Raw genomic sequence first — 22,500 nt, 5'->3', positions numbered from 1 at the left:
ACAAGTGGGCTGAAAAGAATAGCATGCAGTTCAATGCTGAAAAGTTTCAAGCTTTATGCTATCAGCATGCAAAACTAAATGCAATACCCAATAAATACACTGGACCTGGAGGGATTGCAATCCCAGAGGCACAATCAGTGCGAGACCTGGGTATTTACATGAATGATGATGCAACCTTCCATGTGCATTTTGCTAAATCGGCAATGAAATGTAGGCGGCTGACCGGATGGATTCTTAGAACCTTTAGAACAAGAGACCAGGAAACCATGATGGTCCTCTGGAGGACACTTGTCCTAAGCCACTTTGACTATTGCTCTCAGCTATGGTCACCATCCAGTGTCAAGTTAATCACAGAACTTGAGGCGATCCAACGAAGCCACACGAAGAAGATAGCCTCTGTGCAGCATATAAGCCACTGGGAAAGACTCAAGAGATTAAGACTCTATTTCTTAGAGCGTATGCGAGAAAGATATGCCATAATATACATCTGGAAGATCCTAGAAGGACTTGTCCCAAACTTTGGCACAGAGAGTTACACAAATACTAGATCTGGGCGCCACTGCATAGTGCCAAGAACTCCAAATTTGCCATCAAGATGTAGGACAAAATACTGTGATAGCCTGGGCTTCAGAGGTCCACAGCTCTTCAATATCCTCCCGAATAAAACTGGATGTCTTCTTGTCAGGTGTCCCAGATGAACCAACTTCAAAGTAAGAGGTGCAGATGAGGGCAGCTGCATCAAACTATCTCATACACCAAATGTCATGCTAAAAAGCATTCGTGAAGTAAAATCATGTAGCAACACCGAATGGTGGTGCCCCAGCATGGCCACAGCTCGTGAGCTGAAACTAGATAAAATGAAAAAATGATAATTTTCTGCAAAATTCTGTTATATTATCCTTGAGTTCATTTAGGTTGGCTCTGCGTGGAGTTGGTGTAAATTTGAGCCCTTTTGCGAGGATGTCAATTTTTATGTTAGAAAGAGGTTTGGTTGAAAGATTGATTATGTTCGGTTTTTCCTTATTACTAGGTTCCAGCCTGTGTCCTGGTGTCCCTGGTCCCTGGCTAAAAAATGTTGGGTGTAATTTTGTTTGTATGAGTTGTCTGTGAGGTTGTGTGGTATTTGGTCGGGGGAGTGGTGGTATTGTTGCCTCCGATCGTTGTGTGTGTGTGGGAATCTATGGTTGTTATTGTTTGTGGTGTGTGTAAAATTTCTGTATGGGAAATATTTTTGTTTCGAACTGCTTGTATGTGGGATGTTGCTTGACATAGTTTTTTTTGCGTTTGTCTTGTGTTTAGTGGGGACCAGTAATTTTGGTTCATGGGGTAGTAGCGATTTGTGTGTGGTGTATTTCTTATTCTAGTGTCATATTGTGCTGTATGGTGGTTGGGTCTGGTATTAGGATGTTGTTGGTGTGTTCTGTTTTTGGTGTAATTTCTTTCATAGACGCGTCCTCTGTCAGCTAGTTCCCTGTTAGGTCTTGCGTGGTTTGCAAAGGTTGGTTGTGGGTGATTTCTGTTTTTAGTGTATGGAGGATAGTTGGGGGTTGTTCGTGGGTTGTTTGGTTTTTCTTTTTTATTTATTGTAATTTTCTTAAGGAAGGGATTATTCGTACCCAATTCATTTTTGAAAGTTTCACTATATTTTTGGAAGAAGTCCATGTTTTTCTCCCAGCGTAGGAGAGAATTTCTCTCTTCTCTCTCACAGGTATCCTTCCAATGATCCAATGTATTTTCGAGGGGTTGTCCCTCGGTATGTTTTAGTATTAGATTGTGCATCTCCTCGTCTATGCTTTTAAGTTTTTCTTCATTTGTGGAGGCCCTGAGTCTTAGAAGCTCTATTTCTGATTTAAAATTGAACAGAGCTGACTTTTCTCTAATAGATCTCTGTCCGTCAGGCTCGTTAGGAATTAATTTTATCTGGAATTTGCGTGGGAGGATAATTGGTGTTGAGTTTATCCATCCCTCGTAAATATCTGCTTTGTTGGAATTTTTTATCATGTTCCAGAAGGTGAGTTTTCTGTTGTGCAGGTTTGTATTCCAAACGTTTCCTATTTTTCTTTTTGCTGGGTTGATTTGGGTGCGTATGGTGTCCTGTTGTGTTTCATTAGGTACCTGTGTATTATTTTCGGATTTGTTGATGAAATTGAGTTTAGTGTTGTATATAACAGTTGTAAATCCTTACTCACCTGGTCAGTGTAGCGAGTTGCATCTTCATTACTTTTACTTTCCCGGGCGAGTAAGTTTGATTCCTCGATTTTGTTGTTCAGGTTAAGAAGCTGTGAATTAATATTTTTCAGTTCTTTGAGTATGTCCTCATTTAAGGTTTTATCCGAGGTGTTTGACTTCTGTGGCATTTTCGGTCTCACGTGTTTAATATATAGATAAGAAAGTTTGTTTGTGAAAGCACGTGGGTGAATATATAAGAAAATAGTAAAAAGTGAAAAAACGACAGAAGGTTTAAATGTTAAAGAATATATATATTTGCGTCAATATGTCAATATTCTCCAGACATATTGACGCAAATATATATATTCTTTAACATTTAAACCTTCTGTCGTTTTTTCACTTTTTACTATTTTCTTATATATTCACTCACGTGCTTTCACAAACAAACTTTATTATATATATATATATATATATATATATATATATATATATATATAATATATATATATATATATATATATATATATATATATATATATATATATATACATATATATATATACATATATATATATACATATATATATATACATATATATATATACATATATATATATACATATATATATATATATACATATATATATATACATATATATATATACATATATATATATATACATATATATATACATATATATATATACATATATATATATATATATATATACACACACACACACAAACACACACATACATACATATATATGTATGTATACTTTGATACTTTGATAGGTTTCGGCCATTATTGGCCCAGGCCATGTCTAACTTAATACCACCACCTGTATATATATATATATATATATATATATATATATATATATATATATATATATATATATGTATATATATATATATTAAACAATGGTTGTAGAACAAACAAATACAAGGTCATCCACGTAACATTTCATATCTCGAACATTTAATCACAAAATGCTTTTTCTTTCACTTAGAATATACATGTATAACATCACGGAAGATGAAACATAACTCATCAGTACAAGCATATAAGAAAATGCAAGAAAAAAGTGTGAATACAGTTCATCACTGTTAAATGTTAATACTTTAGCGATTAAGAAATATATATTTTTTAAAAACATTACAACACCTAGAATAATAAATACGTAATAATATAAAGTAATATATAAATATATAGATATATAAAAAATATATTTAAAAATACATATATATAGGAAGCATATAAATAATATATAATATATAAGGTAAGATATAAGTTCATCGTTTAGCAATTATTTTCATTAAAAATAACTTTTCAGATAAGGGAAACCTATAGTTAAAAGACAATGTCGAAGCAAAAAAGAAGAAACCATATTTACATTCCCTATGGCCATTTCAGGGGTACATCACTGTATTTAATGCACGAGGGTGCATCACAATGATTACTCCTTCGTCAGGGGAAAAAATAGAGAGACAGACATCACGTACCAGGGCGAGACCTCCTTAACCAGACCTAACATAATATTGCGTGGTTTCTTATTTAAGAAGTCATCCTTAGACCAGCCCAAATGAAAGAACTAAAGCAGTAAAAAATTGGAACCATCGAGGTTGAATTTAATTTAATACACCCATTAATGTTGTTTTTTAAATTAAAAAAAAAATTTTAACTGTTTTTTTAACGGTTTTTTAAAACATTTTTTTACTGCTTTAATTCTTTGATTTGGGCTGGTCCAAGCATGACTTCTTAAATAAGAAACCATTTAATTGAGCACTTCTATAGCAGTCCTATTAAACATTTTGTTCCTGATAGAAACAATCACTGTATTATTGATATATATATATATATATATATATATATATATATATATATACATACTCGCATGGTTGTCTGGTAAGAAGCTTCATTCCAAACCACATGGTTCCGAGTTCATTCTCATTGCATGACACGTTAGGCAAATGTTTTCTAATAAAGTCTCGGAATGACCAAATCTTTGTGAGTGGACTCGGTTGGCGGAAACTGAAAGAAGCCCGTCGTACATATATATATGTGTGTGCGTGTGATTGTCCCCCATCATCGCTTGGCCACTGTTGTAGATTTGTTTAGGCCTCCGTAAACTTAGCTGTCCGGCATAAGAAAACGATTCAATAAGTACCTTACAAATCAGATAATTATTGGTGCCGATTATTTCGATTACAAATGCCCCAGGCAGTGCCCCAGCATGGTCACAGTCTTATGACTGAAACAAGTAAATCGAAAGAAATGAAAAGAAATACGAAATTATGTTTAAAGTTTATTAATCCTTTAAACAATTAATAATAGTGTTCGTAACATATTTTATAGTGAGACCGAAAATTGAAACCAAATCCACCAGCACCGAACACATAGTAATGGCCAAATGTTCACATCCTAGGACAACAATCAGATGTTACTATGGACAGGTAAGTCAACTGAATATTGTGTCTTTGAACCCATCTGGCGGATGATAGATTTTTGTGTCACAACTTTTCAAATTTTGAAATTTAGTGAAAAATTTCACAATTAGAAAAAGTTTAGAAAGGTTTAAAGTGATTATTTTTAACCAATCAGGAAACAGAAGCTGGAAGCCAGTATTTTCTGCTGGATAGCTGTGTGTGATAACATCTTAAGTGTGTGCCTGTGTGTGCTGAGAGAGGGTTAAAAAGCGATTTAAGTTAACAGATAAATCAATCGGTTTTAATGTGCAAAATATATATACAGATAAACATACAAACAGAGAAAGCTGACTTAAAGGTTGCAGATGATATGCCATCAAGTATAAGTGAACTACTAGATGTAGGAGGAAAGAGTAAGGGTAAGTTGTGGCGAAACATTCAGCAGAAGTTCGCAGTTACCTTCTGCTGCAGTCGCTTGGAACTTAGGTTTTTCACTCATAAACACTCTCATCGCCCGGGCTGAGATTCGAACCGGCAATCCATCGACGCGAGTCCGCTGCTCTAACCGCTTGGCTATCCTCCACAATTGTCTATGTATGTATATATATATATATATATATAATATATATATATATATATATATATATATATATATATATATATATATATATATATATATATATATATATATATATATATATATATATATATATATATATATATATATATATATATATATATATATATATATATATATATATATAGGGAGATAAATAAAAATATATGCATACATACAAACATATATGTACGTACCTACATCTACATGTATATATACATGCATATATAAATAATTATACGGGAGTACAGGACATCACAATAAGACGTAGAAACGGAAAAAGCCAAAAAACAAAAAACAAGAAAACGGAAAACGAAAAACAAAAAAAAAACAAATACAGGACGAGCTACACAATGACAAAACCCCCGTCATCAGCTGTCGCTAGAGGAGTCAGGTATGTTTCGAAGGCATAACAGAACACTAATCCAATAGGCCTTCCTGCGAGAGAATTAAAATAAAATTCCAAGCAGCGGGGCAAAATGAGTACGAACACAAACAAGACGTAACAATAAGACTGCACATATATATATATATATATATATATATATAATATATATATATATATATATATATATAATATATATATATATATATATATATATATATAATATACATACATACATATATATATATATATATATATATTGGCAGGGCAAGACTGCTAGGTAGTCGGCCGTATGCTAGAAATAGATCATCAATGATCTCCTCTAGAGAACTTTCTTTGTAGTTAAATCGTTGATGATCTATTTCTAGCATACGGCCGACTACCTAGCAGTCTTGCCCTGCCAATATACACATATATTAGAATTTTCTCTGACTCCTCAGATTTTTGTGTGCTGGACTACTGGTTTTAAATTGATATTAAAATTAATATTAATTTATCTCCCTCATTATTTAAATACTGAAATAAATACGTTCTCTAGTAGCAAGCACTAACCGCAGTGAATTATTTACTGCAGTTCTTCGCTTCAGGAATTTTTTAGCGCGCCGGAACTAAGACATTTGAAATTTTATCCCTAATGTAATCGGTAAAACTAAGCACGTTCTGTCTTGGCACAGAAAGCTGGGGTTAGTTTTTCAAATTGTATTTACACTGAACGATTGTACTGATGAGGCCACGGACATTTGAATTATGTAAGTAATTCTTTTGTTAAAGGCCGAAACCGAGGTATGCAATTAATTCTGTTTTTTATATAAATTTTCATCTGTTCTGCCCGCAAAATTTGGTTCTGGTGTTCGCTGAATTTTTCCTCTAGAGAACTTTCTTTGTAGTTTGATCGTTGATGATCTATTTCTAGCATACGGCCGACTACCTAGCAGTCTTGCCCTGCCAATATACACATATATTAGAATTTTCTCTGATTTCTCAGATTTTTTGTATGCTAGACTACTGGTTTTAAATTGATATTAAAATTAATATTAATTTATCTCCCTCATTATTTATTTATATATATATATATATATATATATATATATATATATATAATATATATATATATATATATATATATATACACATATATATATACAACACATATATATAGATATATATATATATACACACATAAATATATAAAATCTTTTCTATCATTGTTTCCAATGCCTTCTCAAACGTTTCGACGAAATAAGATCAAATTTTACATGGGAATACCAGGAGTTTTACCATGTACTTTTGGGGATTGAAACAATGCAGCATTGGCACTGGTTCCCTATTGCGTCTCAATACACAAAGAATAAAAGTGAAACCATTGACGGAGTAACAGTTATAAATAGCTAAACTTTTATATTTTTGCTTCACTTTTAATGGTTTCACTATGTATATATATATATATATATACATATATAGCCTCAAGCCGACCAAATCCTTGTGAATGGATTACGTACGCAGGAACGGAAACTACACTGTCGCATATATGAGTATATTTGTGTGTAGGTGTATTTCTGTGTTCGTGCTTCCCACCGTCCCTTGACAACCGTTGTTGCGGTGTTTACGACTCCGTAATATAGCGGTTTGCCAAACTACACTGATAGAATACGCACTAGGTTTAGAAATAATAAATCCTGTGATCGCATTATTCGACTAAAGTCGGTGCACCAGCATGGCCGCAGTCAAATGACAAAGAAGTAGAATAATAAAAGTCTATGCTATTTTAATCTCGAGCCTGGTGTATATGCTAGTATATATACATACATATATATATAAGCGTGGGTGTGTGGTAGAAGCTTACTGCCCACTCACATGCTTACGAGTTCAGTACGAAACCGTAGTAGATTGGTCTACTCTTTTGTTGAATGAAAAGTTATGGGTCTGTAAGGATACTCCCAACGCGTTCGATGTGCCAATGGGAAGCTCAGATAGCGCCCAGGTAGCCGATTTGGTCGGAATCTATATTCTATATGAATTAGCCGACTAATTCCTGGATATATGCGGCGGTCTGTATCGAGACGATTGTCTTTTTTACCTACAGAATGCCCCTAACAGTAGGATACAGAAGACTAAAAATAGATTAGTTAGATTTTTCAGCAGGATGGGCATGAGCATAATTTTTGACAACGAACTAACTAAGGCCAATTTCTTAGATGTTACCCTAAATTTGCATAATAATTCTTACTTCCCTTACCATAAGCCGTCTACGAACCTAAAATATGTCAGTATTTTCAGTAACCATGCAAAAACTATCACCGATAATTTGGTTAAAAATATATCCTTAAGACTATCTAAGTTATCAGCAAATGTCGACATTTTTAAACAGAAAGCAGAATTTTATAATGCCGCTTTGTCAAAAGCCGGTTATAGGGATAAGGTATCATATATCGATCTGGCCCATCCTAAACTAATATCTGCCCATCAAGATAAGATAACTTCTAATAATAATATAAATAACATAAATAGTGATTTCAGCTCTAGAAACGTCGACACAAATATATTTTACAATAATAACTTACGGACTAGGGTAAACCAGCGTAAACCAAAACCCATTCTACAACACAGAAATATACCCTTTAATGTAAATGTCAACACTCTCAGCCATTCCAAGAACAAAAAAAACTATATCTGGTTTGTGATTCCTTTCGGGAGACAAATCAGGTCTAATCTCCCTTTACAATTCCGTGAAGCCGTTACTAAGAATTTTCCTATGAATTCTAGATACTACTCCACTATAAATTCGCATAAAGTTAGAATAGCATTCTCAAATACTAAAAATCTTTCGCAGATAATAGCTTCCCACAATAATAAGCTGCTAAATAGGGTCTCTCCACCCATGAGTAGCGACACCGCCCTTACCCATTCCAACGTAACATACAATAATAATAATAATAGAAGTAGTATGGATATTAGCAACATTCATAGCAGCATTAGCGTTAGCAATAGTAATAATGATAATAACATTAGCCAGATTATTAACAGTGGTGGTGTTAGTGGTAATAGTACCAGCATTCTTAATAACAGTTATATTATTGATGATAACAATCGCAGCAATCCTATAGCCAGGGAATTTGCCGACGATATTATAACTAATAGTAATGATAATAAGAGGAATAGTATCGTAGCCAAAACCAGCAACAATTTTTACACCTATCACAACAATAAAAACTCTGTCTTAGTATCGGAAACCAACCCCAACAGATTAAAGTTCTTATCCAAAAATTCCAAAATTAGAAACACCACTTACCAATGCAAAATCTCTTCTGGAACCGATGTCTACTTCTATATTGGCGCAACCTCTTCTAAATTAGCCCAAAGAGTCTTCAACCATTATTCCACTTTCAGAGATAAGAGAAAGCAACACAGCACGGGGCTAAGCAAATTAGTCTGGCGTCTGAAGAACAATAACACTACGTTCAAGCTCGAATGGTCCATTTTGTCGGTGTCCTTCCCGTTTGATAAAGGCAGAAAATTTTGTGGCATCTGTAATTCCGAACTTTTTCATATTTTGTTCGCCAAAGGCCCTTTAATAAACACAATCGTCGAAAGATCCTACAGGTGCTTACACTGGAAAAGACACACCTTTCATTCATATAAATAGTGACTAATATAGATAACCCCTCGAATTCCCCCAATTTTTTTTTGCTATATTTCACCCCAATAGTCAAAAAAGATTTTCTTATATTCCCAATTACTACTATCCATTCTTGCGTTGCCTCTCACCTCGCTCGATTCTTTCTCCCTTTCGCTATCTACTTTCCTTTCCCTACAGTAAACATAATCGAACACACAGATACAGACCTTCCAACTCACAGCTGTCAGTTTTCTGACTTCTACCAATCCACAAACACAATCACGCATTCAGACACACACATACACACATTAAGACAGTTATCCGTTCGTGGCCGTTTGCCAGCTCTGTCTGGCCCCGTGTCGGTGGCACGTAAAAGCACCATCCGTCCGTGTCCGTTGCCAGCCTCGGCTGGCCCCCGTGCCGGTGACACGTAAAAGCACCATCCGTTCGTGTCCGTTGCCAGCATCGCCTGGCCCCGTGCCGGTGACACGTAAAAGCACCATCCGTTCGTGGCCGTTCGCCAGCTCTGTCTGGCACCTGTGCAGGTGGCACGTAAAAAACACCCACTACACTCGCGGAGTGTTTGGCGTTAGGAAGGGCATCCAGCCGTAGAAACACTGCCAGATCTGACTGGGCCTGACGAAGCCTTCCAGCTTCACAGACCCCAGTTGACCCGTCCAACCCATGCTAGCATGGAAAACGGACGCTAAACGATGATGATGATGATGATGATATACAGTCACACACACAGGCACTCATTCACAAAAGAAATCATTTAAACCCACCATTCTTTTGACCTGCACTCTCTCACCTTACTATTTTTATGCCTCCCTCCTCCTACTTCGTTTGAACTCTTGAACCTTTAGAAACTTCTAGATTCTTCTACATTCAGCCACTCTGACGTCACTCATTATAAAGAGACACTCATTATCGCCATGGGCTCATTGAGAGCGGTCAGCTAAAGGTTTTTTGTGCATTTTGATGTCGACATAAGTTTCCTTGATTTTCCTGAGAGAAATCTGCATAATGTACTCCTTATTTCTTCGGAATTAGGAATATGCAGCCTTCGAAACATATGTCGAGAATAAAGGATATTTGTTAACTAGTCGTTCAACTCCATTCTTTCATATACTTATAATTTTAAAATAAACATAAAAATTTCCGCACGAAGACACGTAGTCTATGCCCTAGCGACGTAGCTTCAACCGTGTTCTTTCTGATGTGAATTTGCTACCCAGGTATTGGTTATCCTTCGAATTATCCTTAATAAGATAATTCATTCAATTACTCAAATATATATATATAAATATATATATATAATATATATATATATATATATATATATATATATATATATATATATATATATATATATATAAATACATATACACATATATATACACACATGCATATATATATATATATATATATATATATATATATATATATATATATATATATATATATATTTGTATATGTCTGTATGTATGTATATCTGCTAAAACAAACTCGGATTACACAAAGAAAATGAATTAGTGAGGAAATGGTGCTACAGTTCTGACAGAACCCTCTGGATACTCGGAGTAACTGCATAACGTTGGGAGATTGTATCCAACAAAAATCTACAACCAGTAATGGAATAAAATAATCGTTGGTAAAATCCAAAGCCTCCTTCATCAGGGTGAAGGTAAGGGATAGGTAAGGGTTGATAGATAAACACCAAAACTCGATTCTGTCTGTGTATCTGAACCGTGTTTATCTTATCTGCTGATTTGGATACCCCTGATAGCCAAACTGTATCTTCATGATTTCGTCCTCCGCAAAATATCCAGACGTAAAGTTTAATCATTTGAGTGCTACAATGTGTTTTCCATGTTGAGAGTCAGTTAACTCTCTCTCTCACTCTCTCTCTATCTCATTCTTTCTGTGCCTCTCCCTTTTTGCATACATATTTGTGTGTGTGTGATTGTATATGCATGTATATGTATGTATATATATATATATATATTTGTATGTATATATATATGTATATATATATATATGTATGTATATGTAAGAATATATATATACATATATATGTATATATATATATTTATGTATATATATATACATATATATATCCATATATATATCTGTATGTATATATATATATGTATATATATATATATAATGTATGTATATATATATATACGTATATATACACATATATGTATATGTATATATATATATATATATATATATATATATATATATATATATATATATATATATATATATATATATATATATATATATATATATATATACTCTTTTATTTGTTTCAGTCATTTGACTGTTGCCATTATGGAGCACAGCCTTTAGTCGAGCAAATCGACCCCAGGACTTATTCTTTGAAAGCCTAGTACTTATTCCATCGGTCTCTTTTTGCCAACCCGCTAAGTTACGAGGATGTGAACACACCACCATCGGTTGTCAAGCGATGTTGGGTGGGCAAACACATGCACACACACACACACACACACACACACACAAACACACACATATATATATATGCATATATATATAAATACGACGGGTTTCTTTCAGTTTCCATCTACCAAATCCACTCACAAGGCTTTGGTCGGCCCGATGCTATAGTAGAAGACACTTGCCCAAGTTGCCACGCAGTAGGACTGTACCCGGAACCATGTGGTTCGTAAGCAAGCTACTTACCACACACCCACTCCTAAGCCTATATATATATATATATATATCTTAGGCGTTGTTAAGTCTTAGTCACTATTTGAAGACTCTAGTCCAGGATGTCTCGCACTGAGATTGAACACGGAAGCATATGGTTGCAAATCAAGCTTCTTCACTCACAGCCTCGCCTGAGTCTATGTAATTCATTCTTTTCTTTTGTCTTTTTTTTAGGAACGTTTGTCATTTACCCATGAAAGTGTGAGTAAATGTCCTGATGGGAGAACATTTAGCACCATTGGAATATTAAGATATCCGAGGCTTTGTGGAGATCTGACCTGCTGGTTTACTATTGGAAAGATATTCATGGAAGATCGGTTGTTGAAGTTTGGAAGTAAGTGACGAATTTCATAATTCTTTTGAAAGGTGTTTGCATCTTGTTACATCTTCATCCTCCCCCTCCTCATCATCATCATCAGCAGAATCACTTAGTATTATATCCTTCATTGCGAGTACATGATTAAAAAGTAGATGTGGTAAAGCAACGTATTCACAGACGTCACCTCCGACTACCAATACGCGACGCGAGACTCCGGCGCCTTCTTTTTCTTTCTCTGTGAGACACGTTCCTTTTTATATGACTTCCACAAGTTCACATTTTTTACCACACAGGAATGTTAATATCTATCACCATAACATCTCCCCTTTTTGAGATTGACTCCTGTTGGAAGTGGATATATTATTATTATTATTAATATTATTATTGTTATTATTATTATTATTATTATTATTATTATTATTATTATTATTATTATTATTATTATTATTAATACATAAGGTGGCAAACTGGCAGAATCGTTAGCACGCTGGGTGAAATGCCTAGCGGTATTTCATCTGCCGTTACGTTCCGAGTTCAAATTCCGCCTTCATCCTTTCGGGGCGATAAATTAAGTACCAGTTACGCACTGGGGTCAATGTAATCGACTTAATCCGTGGGTCCGTCCTTGTTGTCCCCTCTGTGTTTAGCCCCTTGTAGGTAGTAAAGAAACAGGTATTTCATCTGCTGCTACGTTCTGAGTTCAAATGCCGCCGAGGTCGACCATGCCTTTCATCCTTTCAGGGTCAATTAAATATGTACCAGTTACGCACTAGTGTCCATGTAACCGACTTAATCCCTTCCCCAAGCTGCGATTGTGGCAAAAATTTGAAATTTTTATTATTATTTTTACACCAAATCTCCGTTTTACACATGTACCTCCCACAGAATCTTAATATCTTTTTCGTATAGGAGCCACCTCCTTTAATTCAGTAGGTTTTTGGTATATCTTTTTTTAAATTGGTTTATATGCCTTCTGTGTTCATATTTTGGACCTTTTACCATGTTCATCACGTTACCCAGACGTCCAGTTATATATCCTTGTTCCCAGTCCTGTTTCTATGTATTTTAAAATACACTTCGTCACCCGTGTTAAAAAATTTCGTTCTTCTTCCCGAATTTTCTATTTTCTGTTTTGGCAACAATTTATCAAAAATAGAACAAATTTTTCTGGAAAACATCAAACCTGCGGGTGTCCTACCCGACTCTGCATTTGGATTCGGTGTTATCCTATACACCTGCAAAATCTTTGTCATATTTGTATCTTCAAGGGTTTCCCGTCTGGTCTTTCTTAAAGCTCTCTTGAATGTATCGACGAATGTTTCCGCTAATCCAATTGATCTTGGATGGTATGCGGAGTTAACATATGCTTCATTTGAACCGACTTACAGAATCTTTCGAACTGCTTCGCTGTGAATTGTGTACCATTATCTGACACGATCGTATCTGGCACCCCATAACGAGAGAAATTTTTTCTTCCAAGAAGTCAATTGTCACACTTGTGGTTGGCCATGAACATTTGCACACTTCAAGCCATTTGGCGGTTCGCTGAGTGCGTGGGGATACCCTTTTTCGAACTGAAAATAGACAGTAGCAGTCGGTGATCCGTTTGCAGTGTAAACTTCCTCCCAAGTAAGAATTTATGGAATTATTTTACTGCGGAAATTAATAATAACGCCACTTTTTCAATCTGGTTGTAGTTTCTTTCCGCTGGTAATAGAACTCTCGATGCATGTGCAATAGCTTTGAATTTACCATCATTAAATTTATACAATATCACAGCTCCTATACCATATTCACTGACATCCGATACCACAATTATTTTCAGGTTTGGGTCGAAATGAATTAATGATACCTCTGATGTTAACCGCTTTCTTAATTCCTTTAATTAAGACATAGGGAAAACAAAACACCAAACAAACTTAAAAACTAGAAAAAAGAACAGAAATGATCTGACTGTCAGGAGAAGGTGTTGCAGGGTAGATTCCTAATGATAGTTTCAGCAAATAGTAGTAGTGATACATGGTCATGGCTTAAGAAATGAAAGCTGAAGAGGGAGACAGTAAGTATTTTAGTTGCTGCATAAGCTCAAGCATTAAGAACTAATTGGATAAAAACCAAAATGGATAAAAACCAAGTAGATTCCCAATGTAGGTTATGCAAATCAAAAAATAGGAAAGCATTACTCACATAGGAAATGAATGTAGCATGCTGGCACAGAAAGAATACAAGAAAAGACATGACAATCTAGAGAGAGTAATACACTGAGGGCTTTGTAGAATGGTAGGATTTGAACATATTGATAAATGGTATGAATATGAACCTAGTAAAATATTAGAAAGTAAGAAATACAAGATGTCGTGGGACTTTAACATTTAGACTGGCAGAGTAATAAAAGCTAAAAGGCTAGATTTGGTGGTGGTGGTGGTGGTGGTAGTAGTAGTAGTAGTAGTAGTAGATAAAGTAAATAGAAAGTGCCAGAGAATTGACCCTACAGGGAATTGACCCTACAGTCCCAAATGATGAAAAAATTAATATGAGAAGTATAGAAAAAATAGAAAAGTACCAGGCCCGAGCCATTGAATTACAGAGACTATGGGAAGAGCGGCTAAAATGTATCCTAGTAGTTATAGGTGTATTAGGAACTATCCCTAAAGATTTGAACAGATAGATAGCGGAAATAGGCATAAAACCCAGTTTAGTACAGCTGCCAAAAACAGTTTTATCAATAACAACTATGATACTAAGGAGGGTTCTTGGCATCTAAGGGAACGTGTTGTAGCCCGATGTTAGGATGTTTATTTTCTTTTCCGGCAATTGAATCTGTTGAGTGACCAGAAGTCAAGAATACCTTGTAGTCCTCGAAAATGATTGTATCATTAATTGCAGTCGTATCTAAGTTAAGGGACCAGAGATCATTGAGCTGGTGGCCCTGCTTCCAACCCGAAGCCAAGCGCTGTACATTTACACAGCCAACTCTAAGTATAGCCATTTAACTTATAGAAAATAAAATGGAACTACGTACCTTTGTGCCGAGAGATGCCTGCTGGCAGTCTTCTTTTTGTTCGAATGGGGAGTGGGGAAGTGTTTTTCTAGGAAGTTTTTGCGGGGAAACTTGCTAAACCTTCCAATGTGCTGGGAGAATTTCTGTTTAAAATCAAGTTACGTATCCGTATCTGTTTGGATGAACATACTACCCGATGGAGATTTCGAGAGGAGTCCCGCAAAATCTTCTCCACTTGTAATGTTTTGGTTATTAATTACTTCTTAAATCGATTCTATGTAGCTCTTCCGAACAACATTGAAATTGATGAAGAAAGTATGTACCCAAGAGTGTGTGTGTGTTTGACATTTTGTTTTTCGTGTGTTCCGAATTGTTTTCTTGACTTTTTGTGGCTTATGTATTTGTTTGTAAAAATCAGTTGTCTTGTGATTAAGGTGTTGATGTTGATTTGTCTTTAATTTTTGTTGTGACGGATTTTGATTTTTTACCTTAGGGCCTTCTATTTAGGATGTTCTGTTTCATATTTGTTTCTTATTCCGTTTGTCTCTTATCTCCGAGAAAGGTGTTTGGTTTGATGTGAATAAGGACTTTGCCTTTGCGAGGCCTGAGTCATGCGAGATAATACTTTTCGCCCCAACTTGAGAAGTTGAAATTAATGTTGGAGAGCTTCGTGCTTTCTGCATCGCGGGGCAAAAGGCTTTAAGGTGGTTCAAATTTACATACTCAAAACACTTATGTTTTTTACCTCCTATATAAAATAGCATCTGTCGCATTCCCCGAAGCAGAAAAAATTGGGAATGCGTTTTATTTCCACTGGAAAAAATAGTATCTGTAATTCCATAAGAATTCAATTCCTGATGAGTTATGGGGTGGACGTCACCTCCAGAACCTCCCCATGCTCCTCCAGAATGATCAAAGCATTTTACTCATTTAATGGGGAATCATTACAAAAGTCTGAGATGAGCAATTTATAGTGGCCATTATTCTGGTTTTTTGCTCACTGCTGCATATAGCAGCGACCATCCCATATTGTTTTCCTTTCTGTATCCGTAGCATTTTCCAGTCTCTGCCAGATTAAGAAATTTAAGTTTCCTCTCCTTGGGAGAAGCACATTTACAAACAATTGTTCGTATTTCGGGAGATTTTGTTCTCCTCTTCATTAAGACATGATACCGGATTTTATAATGTCAATCTTGTAGGCCAATTGCTAATGGTTTTACAAAAGGATTTAGCTTTGCTCAGGTTCATTGTGTTCTTATGGCTGCTAATGCTGAAGTTGTTGTTGTTGTTGTTGTTGATGGAGGTGGTGTTGTTGTCCCTGTTGTTGTTTTCCACGCAGTTATCTCCCTTTTTCTATCCTTTATTCCTGTCCTTCTTTTTTCTGTTTTTTTTCTGTCTTTTTATTTTCGCCTGTTATAAAGTTGTAGCTTAAAAACTGATGATGTCATCCCATTAACGTGTGGACGCAGGTTGCTCTCGTTCATACTTTACGTTTAAATTTCTGTAATTTTGAATTTTTATCACTTCTTATTTTAAACTTCACAGAGACAGACGTACTGTTGAAATATCGTTCAACTAATAAAATATCTTACTATCGAATCGCGCTCTTCGTCTTGACTGTTTACCTTTGTGAAGAGTTACGTCAATCCTTTATTAAATAATGATAATAATAATAATAATGATAATTATATATATATATATATATATATATATATATATATATATATATATATATATAAGTATATACGTATACATGTATACACGCATATACATACATACGTACATACATACATACATGTATATGTACATAGGATTGTATTTTATTCATTCAGCTAGACTTTCTCAAATGCTCCAGTATGGCCGCAGTTTAATGACTGAATCAATTAAAAAACCATAAATAACAGTAAAAAAAGTACAATACACCGAATGTAAAGACGACATTACTTGTAAACGGTATCAACTCTCTTTACAGTTCATAAACATGTTTGTAACATATTTTACAGTGAAACCAAAAATTGAAATCACAAAAAGCAGCTGCGAATACAAAATAACAGCGAGGGATTCCAGTCCTCTGACATCAATCGAGTGTTTCGCTGGAAATGTAAGTCAATGGAATATCGTTTTATTTCTTTCTATATGGCACATAATTTCTGTCTTGTTCACAATTTTTGAATTTTAAAAATTAAGTGAGAATTTTCAAATTTAGTATATTGTAGGAATTCTTTGCACTGAATTTGATTCACTTACTTCAGAAATATTTTGGAAGATTGAGAAATTTAAATTTGTGTAAGGTGTTCGTTACAGTCACCTTTGCTTCCCTTTATATGTATGTGAATGTGTGTGTGTGCGTGTGCATTTTGTATGTGTGTTTGTGCGTGTTTGTGTGCGTGCGTACGTGTGTGTGTGTGTGTGTGTGTGTGTGTGTGTGTGTGTGAACGAATGTATGTATGCAGCGTCAAGTGTTTATCCCTAAAGTCGACTTCAGGTGTTATTCTCCCCTTTTTGACATCACCTATTTGAAATCTCAACTATGTTTCTCTACAGAACCAAATTTCAAATTTTGTAGCCCAAAATATGGAAAATATAGCTTAGGAGGAGACCAATCTGAAAATGTATAAACAAAATCAAGTTTGGTAAAAAGCTGAATTAGTGACAAAGCCTAGAAGAGGTCGCGAGTGATTAAATGTTGATCCTAAGTATATTATTCACATACTACTGTGTATGAATGGTATGTATTACGATATATATATATTATATATGTGTGTGTGTGTATATAATATATATATATATATATATATATATATATATATATATATATATATATATTAAAATACAGTGTATTCTATGAATATGAGGTAGACCATTGCAAGATACCTAAATACTGAATTGAAACAAACACTTTGCAATATTAGTTTCCAGCAGAAGGCCATCAGATCCAGAATAGAGGAAAGTTGATTATATAGGCCTCAGTGCTCAGCTGATAATCATCTTATCGAGTCCCAAAATGAGATAAAAAAAAAGTAAAGGTGATATCGGAGGAATTTGAACTCAGAGACAGACGAAATGCCGCGAAGCTTTCATCCTGTGTGTTAACGACTCTGCCGTAGTAATAAGCAAAAATAATATTTGAAAATTGCTTTATGTAATTTTGGCACATTTAGCTTATATAATAACTTATTAATTTTGAATATTTTTTTGAAAAGATTAGCACCACGACACTCGTCTTCATGAGTTCTATCATATGCGTCAATCAAAACCAAAAGCTTTACACAAAATCATAAAATATATTTGTACTCATGGTCGATGTCAAGCGTTACTCATCCGTTTTGACCGGACATATTTCACTCAAACTTATTTTCCAATGAACCAATTTTCAACTTTCGTAGGAGAAAATGTAGCTTAGGATGTGACCAATCTAAAAATGTAAACATCGTTTAAACATCATAGCTGAAAACTGAGTTAGTGACAAAGCCTAGAACTGATCACGAATGAGTTAATGATCACTTTAAAAATATTATTCACACACTACCGTGTGTGAATGCTAGACTCCGCCACGCTATTGCAGCTCCTGGAAAATGCACGAAGCATTTACCTTAAGTACACGCAGTTAATAATACTTATCATGCTTGAGGTGTATTTATTTAATATTATAAACAGGTACTTGTCAACTGTAGTGGTCCCGGTTTCGCACACGCGAATTCGCGCGCGCGCGCGCCAGACGTAGGTACTCGATACTTGGGATCCTACGAAGTGACTTGCGCATGCGCAGTGCGCGATTCGCGCATGCGCATTAACCCCCCCCAAGGATTTTTTTAGATACCTTTCTGCTTTTTAAGACAAAAAGGTGTTGGATTTCACTAAAAATATATATGTGTGTGTGTGTGTGTGTGTGTGTATATATAACATTTTCAATTTTACACAAAAAAATTACATAGTCGCTTTCCTCGCGGATTTACAGATAAATGAATTAATTACTATTTTACAGAATAAAATTAATGAATTAATTATATAAATTAAATAATTCTTGAAAATTAATTAATATTAATAATATTTTTTGAACAAAGTAAATATTTTTTTTTACACAAACGCGAACGTATATAATTTGTGAAACTTTTTTTTTTTTACAGACGTATATAATTTGGTAAACTTAATGAATTAATTTCTTCTCATCATCATCATCGTTTAACGTCCGTTCTCCATGCCAGCATGGGTTGGACGGTTCGACCGGGGATCTGGGAAGCCAGAAGGCTGCACCAGACTCCAGTCTTATCTGGCAATGTTTCTACAGCTGGATGCCCTTCCTAACGCCAACCACTCCGAGAGTGTAGTGGGTGCTTTTTACATGCCACCCGCACAGGTGCCAGGCGAGGCTGGCAACGGCCACGGTCAGATTGGTGCCAGTCGAGGCGGCTCTGGTATCGGCCACGATTCGGATAGTGCTTTTTACGTACCACCAGTCCAGGGGTCCTGGCATCTGCCGGGTGCCACACTTGCCCCAACATGTCTTCGCAAGCAAACGGGGTTGGCATGGGTGCCTGTCGTCGGATGAGGTTCGATATCAACTTCGCTTGCCTCAACAGGTCTTTGTGTATAAATGTATAAATTTTTCGCACTAAATTCTTTCCGTAGAATTTATCAAAAAACGCGCAAAATTATTCCGTAGAATTTATCAAATTAAAAAACGCAAAATTAATATATTTTTTGAAATTGCAAATTATTTAGAATATAAAATAAATGAAGTTAAATTTTTAAAATAAATGTCATATACTTATACTCTGTAAGGTGCTGTGTTCACACTTCAATTTACTATTTTCTAGAAATGTTGCTTTTCTAATTGAAACCATTTTTCTCAATCTCCATTTGAAAGTCCATCATGTCTCTTGAGCCATATCAAAATGAACAACTTTGAATTACGCGGCGGCGGTGGTGGTGGTGGTGTGAGGTTCTAATTTTTTTTTCTGATCTCTCTTTGCCCTCCTAGAAGGAGGTGTGGTGGGGAGACAGATGAAAGATGTCTCATTCTCTACTATATATGTATATATATATATATATAATGAACCATTTCTTAAACCTACACGATATAGTCTATAAATTTGGGATGTTTTTGAAAGATAATATATTTTGTCATCAGAATATATATACTTTCTCACACTACAATTAAGATATATTTATTTTAAATCGTTCACCTTTTCCAGCCACAACAAAAATTGGGCGCGAAAATTTTTCTAAATATTAGCGGAATGAACAACTGAGATAAAGAGGGGGCAAAGAGAAATCAGAAAAAAAAATTAGAACCTCACACCACCACCACCACCACCGCCGCCGCGTAATTCAAAGTTGTTCATTTTGATATGGCTCAAGAGACATGATGGACTTTCAAATGGAGATTGAGAAAAATGGTTTCAATTAGAAAAGCAACATTTCTACAGTTGACAAGTACCTTATAAACATATACACACACACGCTGGGCTTCTTTTAGTTTCCATCTATTAAATCCACTCACAAGTCATTGGTCAGCATAAGAGTATAGTAGAGAACGCTTGCCCAAGTTACCACTCAGTGGAACTGAACCTGGAAGCATGTGGTTACGCAGCTTCTTACCGCACAGATACTCTTGCGCCTGTATAATTCGTCATATTTTCCTTTCTCAGAAACTTTTGGAATTTACCAATGTCCGTAAGAGCAACTCTTCTGACGAAAGAACTTTCAGAAACATCATGACATTACTTTTATCGAATTATTCTGGAAATGTGACATGCAATGTTATCACAATTATGGAAAACCAATGTAAGTGAAGAATTCTAATAGAATTCATTTGAAAGTTGTTTTCAATTTACTCTCCCTCCCGCCTTCTCCCCCGCTTCCTCCTCCTCTTCATCATCATCATCATCATCATCATTATCATCCTTTAATGTCCGTCTTCCATACTAGCATGCTTTAAACAGTTTACCTGGAACTAGTAAGGAGGAGAACTGCTGCTGGCCCCAGTCGTTTGTTTTGGTTTGGTTTCTATGACTGAATGCCCTTCGTAACGCTAACCAATCCAAAGAGGGTACAGAGTTTCCCTTAAGCGTCAGCGGTACAGATGCCTTTTATGGGTCACCGATACGTGTCACCAGCAAAGGTTTCTTTTATGTGGGCTGGTAGCTAACCACACCAAGCCGCCGAAGTATAAGGTGACACAGCATTTGTCCTCCCATATAAAGGCTCTACCGACTCCAAACTGGAAAACTGTCATACCGTCAAGCTATTTACCGTCCCCTTGGTCTAGGCCCGCTAGATCGAACTGGGAAGTGAAACCTGAAGCGTCTAAGCCATGCTTTATGATTTCGTTGAGGCAGCATGGCATGGAAGTCAGCAAGCACTATAATGGTATAACAATAGATGGAGGCCAATAGAACACTCAATGAATTTGCAGTTGAATTTTTCTATTATTATCGAAATAAATCATTTTTATCTCCTTGCATTACTTTTTAATTAAATACTTTGTCCTTAATTTCCTGCAGATGGTGCGAACTTCTTATTGTAATATGTTTATACAAATAGAGTTTGAGAGAGAATTTCTGAAGCCGGTACAGTTGTTGTACATGTGGTAATAGTACTCTCTACATGGCACTGGAATGAGGGATTTCAAGGCAACGCTGATAGGAGTACTTTATACCCGAGTGCTCTCTGCGTGGCACATACATTACTGCTTTTTAGATGGCTACGTATGTGTGTGTGCGTGTGTCTAATCACATACATCTGAATTGACGGACTGTCTCTCTAGCTGACATGGTTTGGACAATTTGACTAGAGCTGGAAACCAGAACTGCACCCAGTCAAAATCTGATTTTGCTTGGTTCCTACACCCTTCCTAACACCAACCACTTAACAAAATGTACTGAGTGCATTCTACAATGTATCAAAACAGGTGTTTTACCTGGCCCCATAAGTTTGCCCTTTATGTGTCACCTGCACGGGGCACTTTCAAAGCAATCCACTTCAACGTTATTAACAACTCTACAGCGAAGGAAAGGTTCTCTTTAATCTATCTATCTATCTATCTATCTATCTATCTATCTATCTATCTATCTATCTATCTATCTATCTATCTATCTATCTATCTATCTTTCTTTCTTTCTTTCTTTCTGTCTGTCTGTCTGTCTGTCTATCTGTCTATCTGTCTATCTATCTATCTATTTATCTATCTATCTACCTACCTACATCCCTTACTAAATAACTA

The 22,500-nt window shown here is 35.4% G+C and overlaps 1 protein-coding gene across 3 annotated transcripts in view; it reads left to right on the top strand.

Moving 5' to 3' along the window:
- Positions 1-22,500, top strand: part of LOC115232395 — a 137,693-nt gene that overhangs the window by 64,997 nt on the left and 50,196 nt on the right. For all 3 annotated transcript variants that reach the window (XM_029802253.2, XM_029802252.2, XM_036511425.1), the window contains 4 exons: positions 4,529-4,626; positions 12,130-12,289; positions 17,279-17,376; positions 20,927-21,062. In XM_029802253.2, coding sequence (XP_029658113.1) covers positions 4,529-4,626; positions 12,130-12,289; positions 17,279-17,376; positions 20,927-21,062 — 492 coding nt within the window. The remainder of the gene's footprint in view (positions 1-4,528; positions 4,627-12,129; positions 12,290-17,278; positions 17,377-20,926; positions 21,063-22,500) is intronic.

This window comes from Octopus sinensis, linkage group LG2, assembly GCF_006345805.1.
Source record: "Octopus sinensis linkage group LG2, ASM634580v1, whole genome shotgun sequence".
Classification (NCBI taxonomy): Eukaryota; Metazoa; Mollusca; class Cephalopoda; order Octopoda; family Octopodidae; genus Octopus; species Octopus sinensis.
This window is presented reverse-complemented; position numbering and strand designations above follow the sequence as displayed.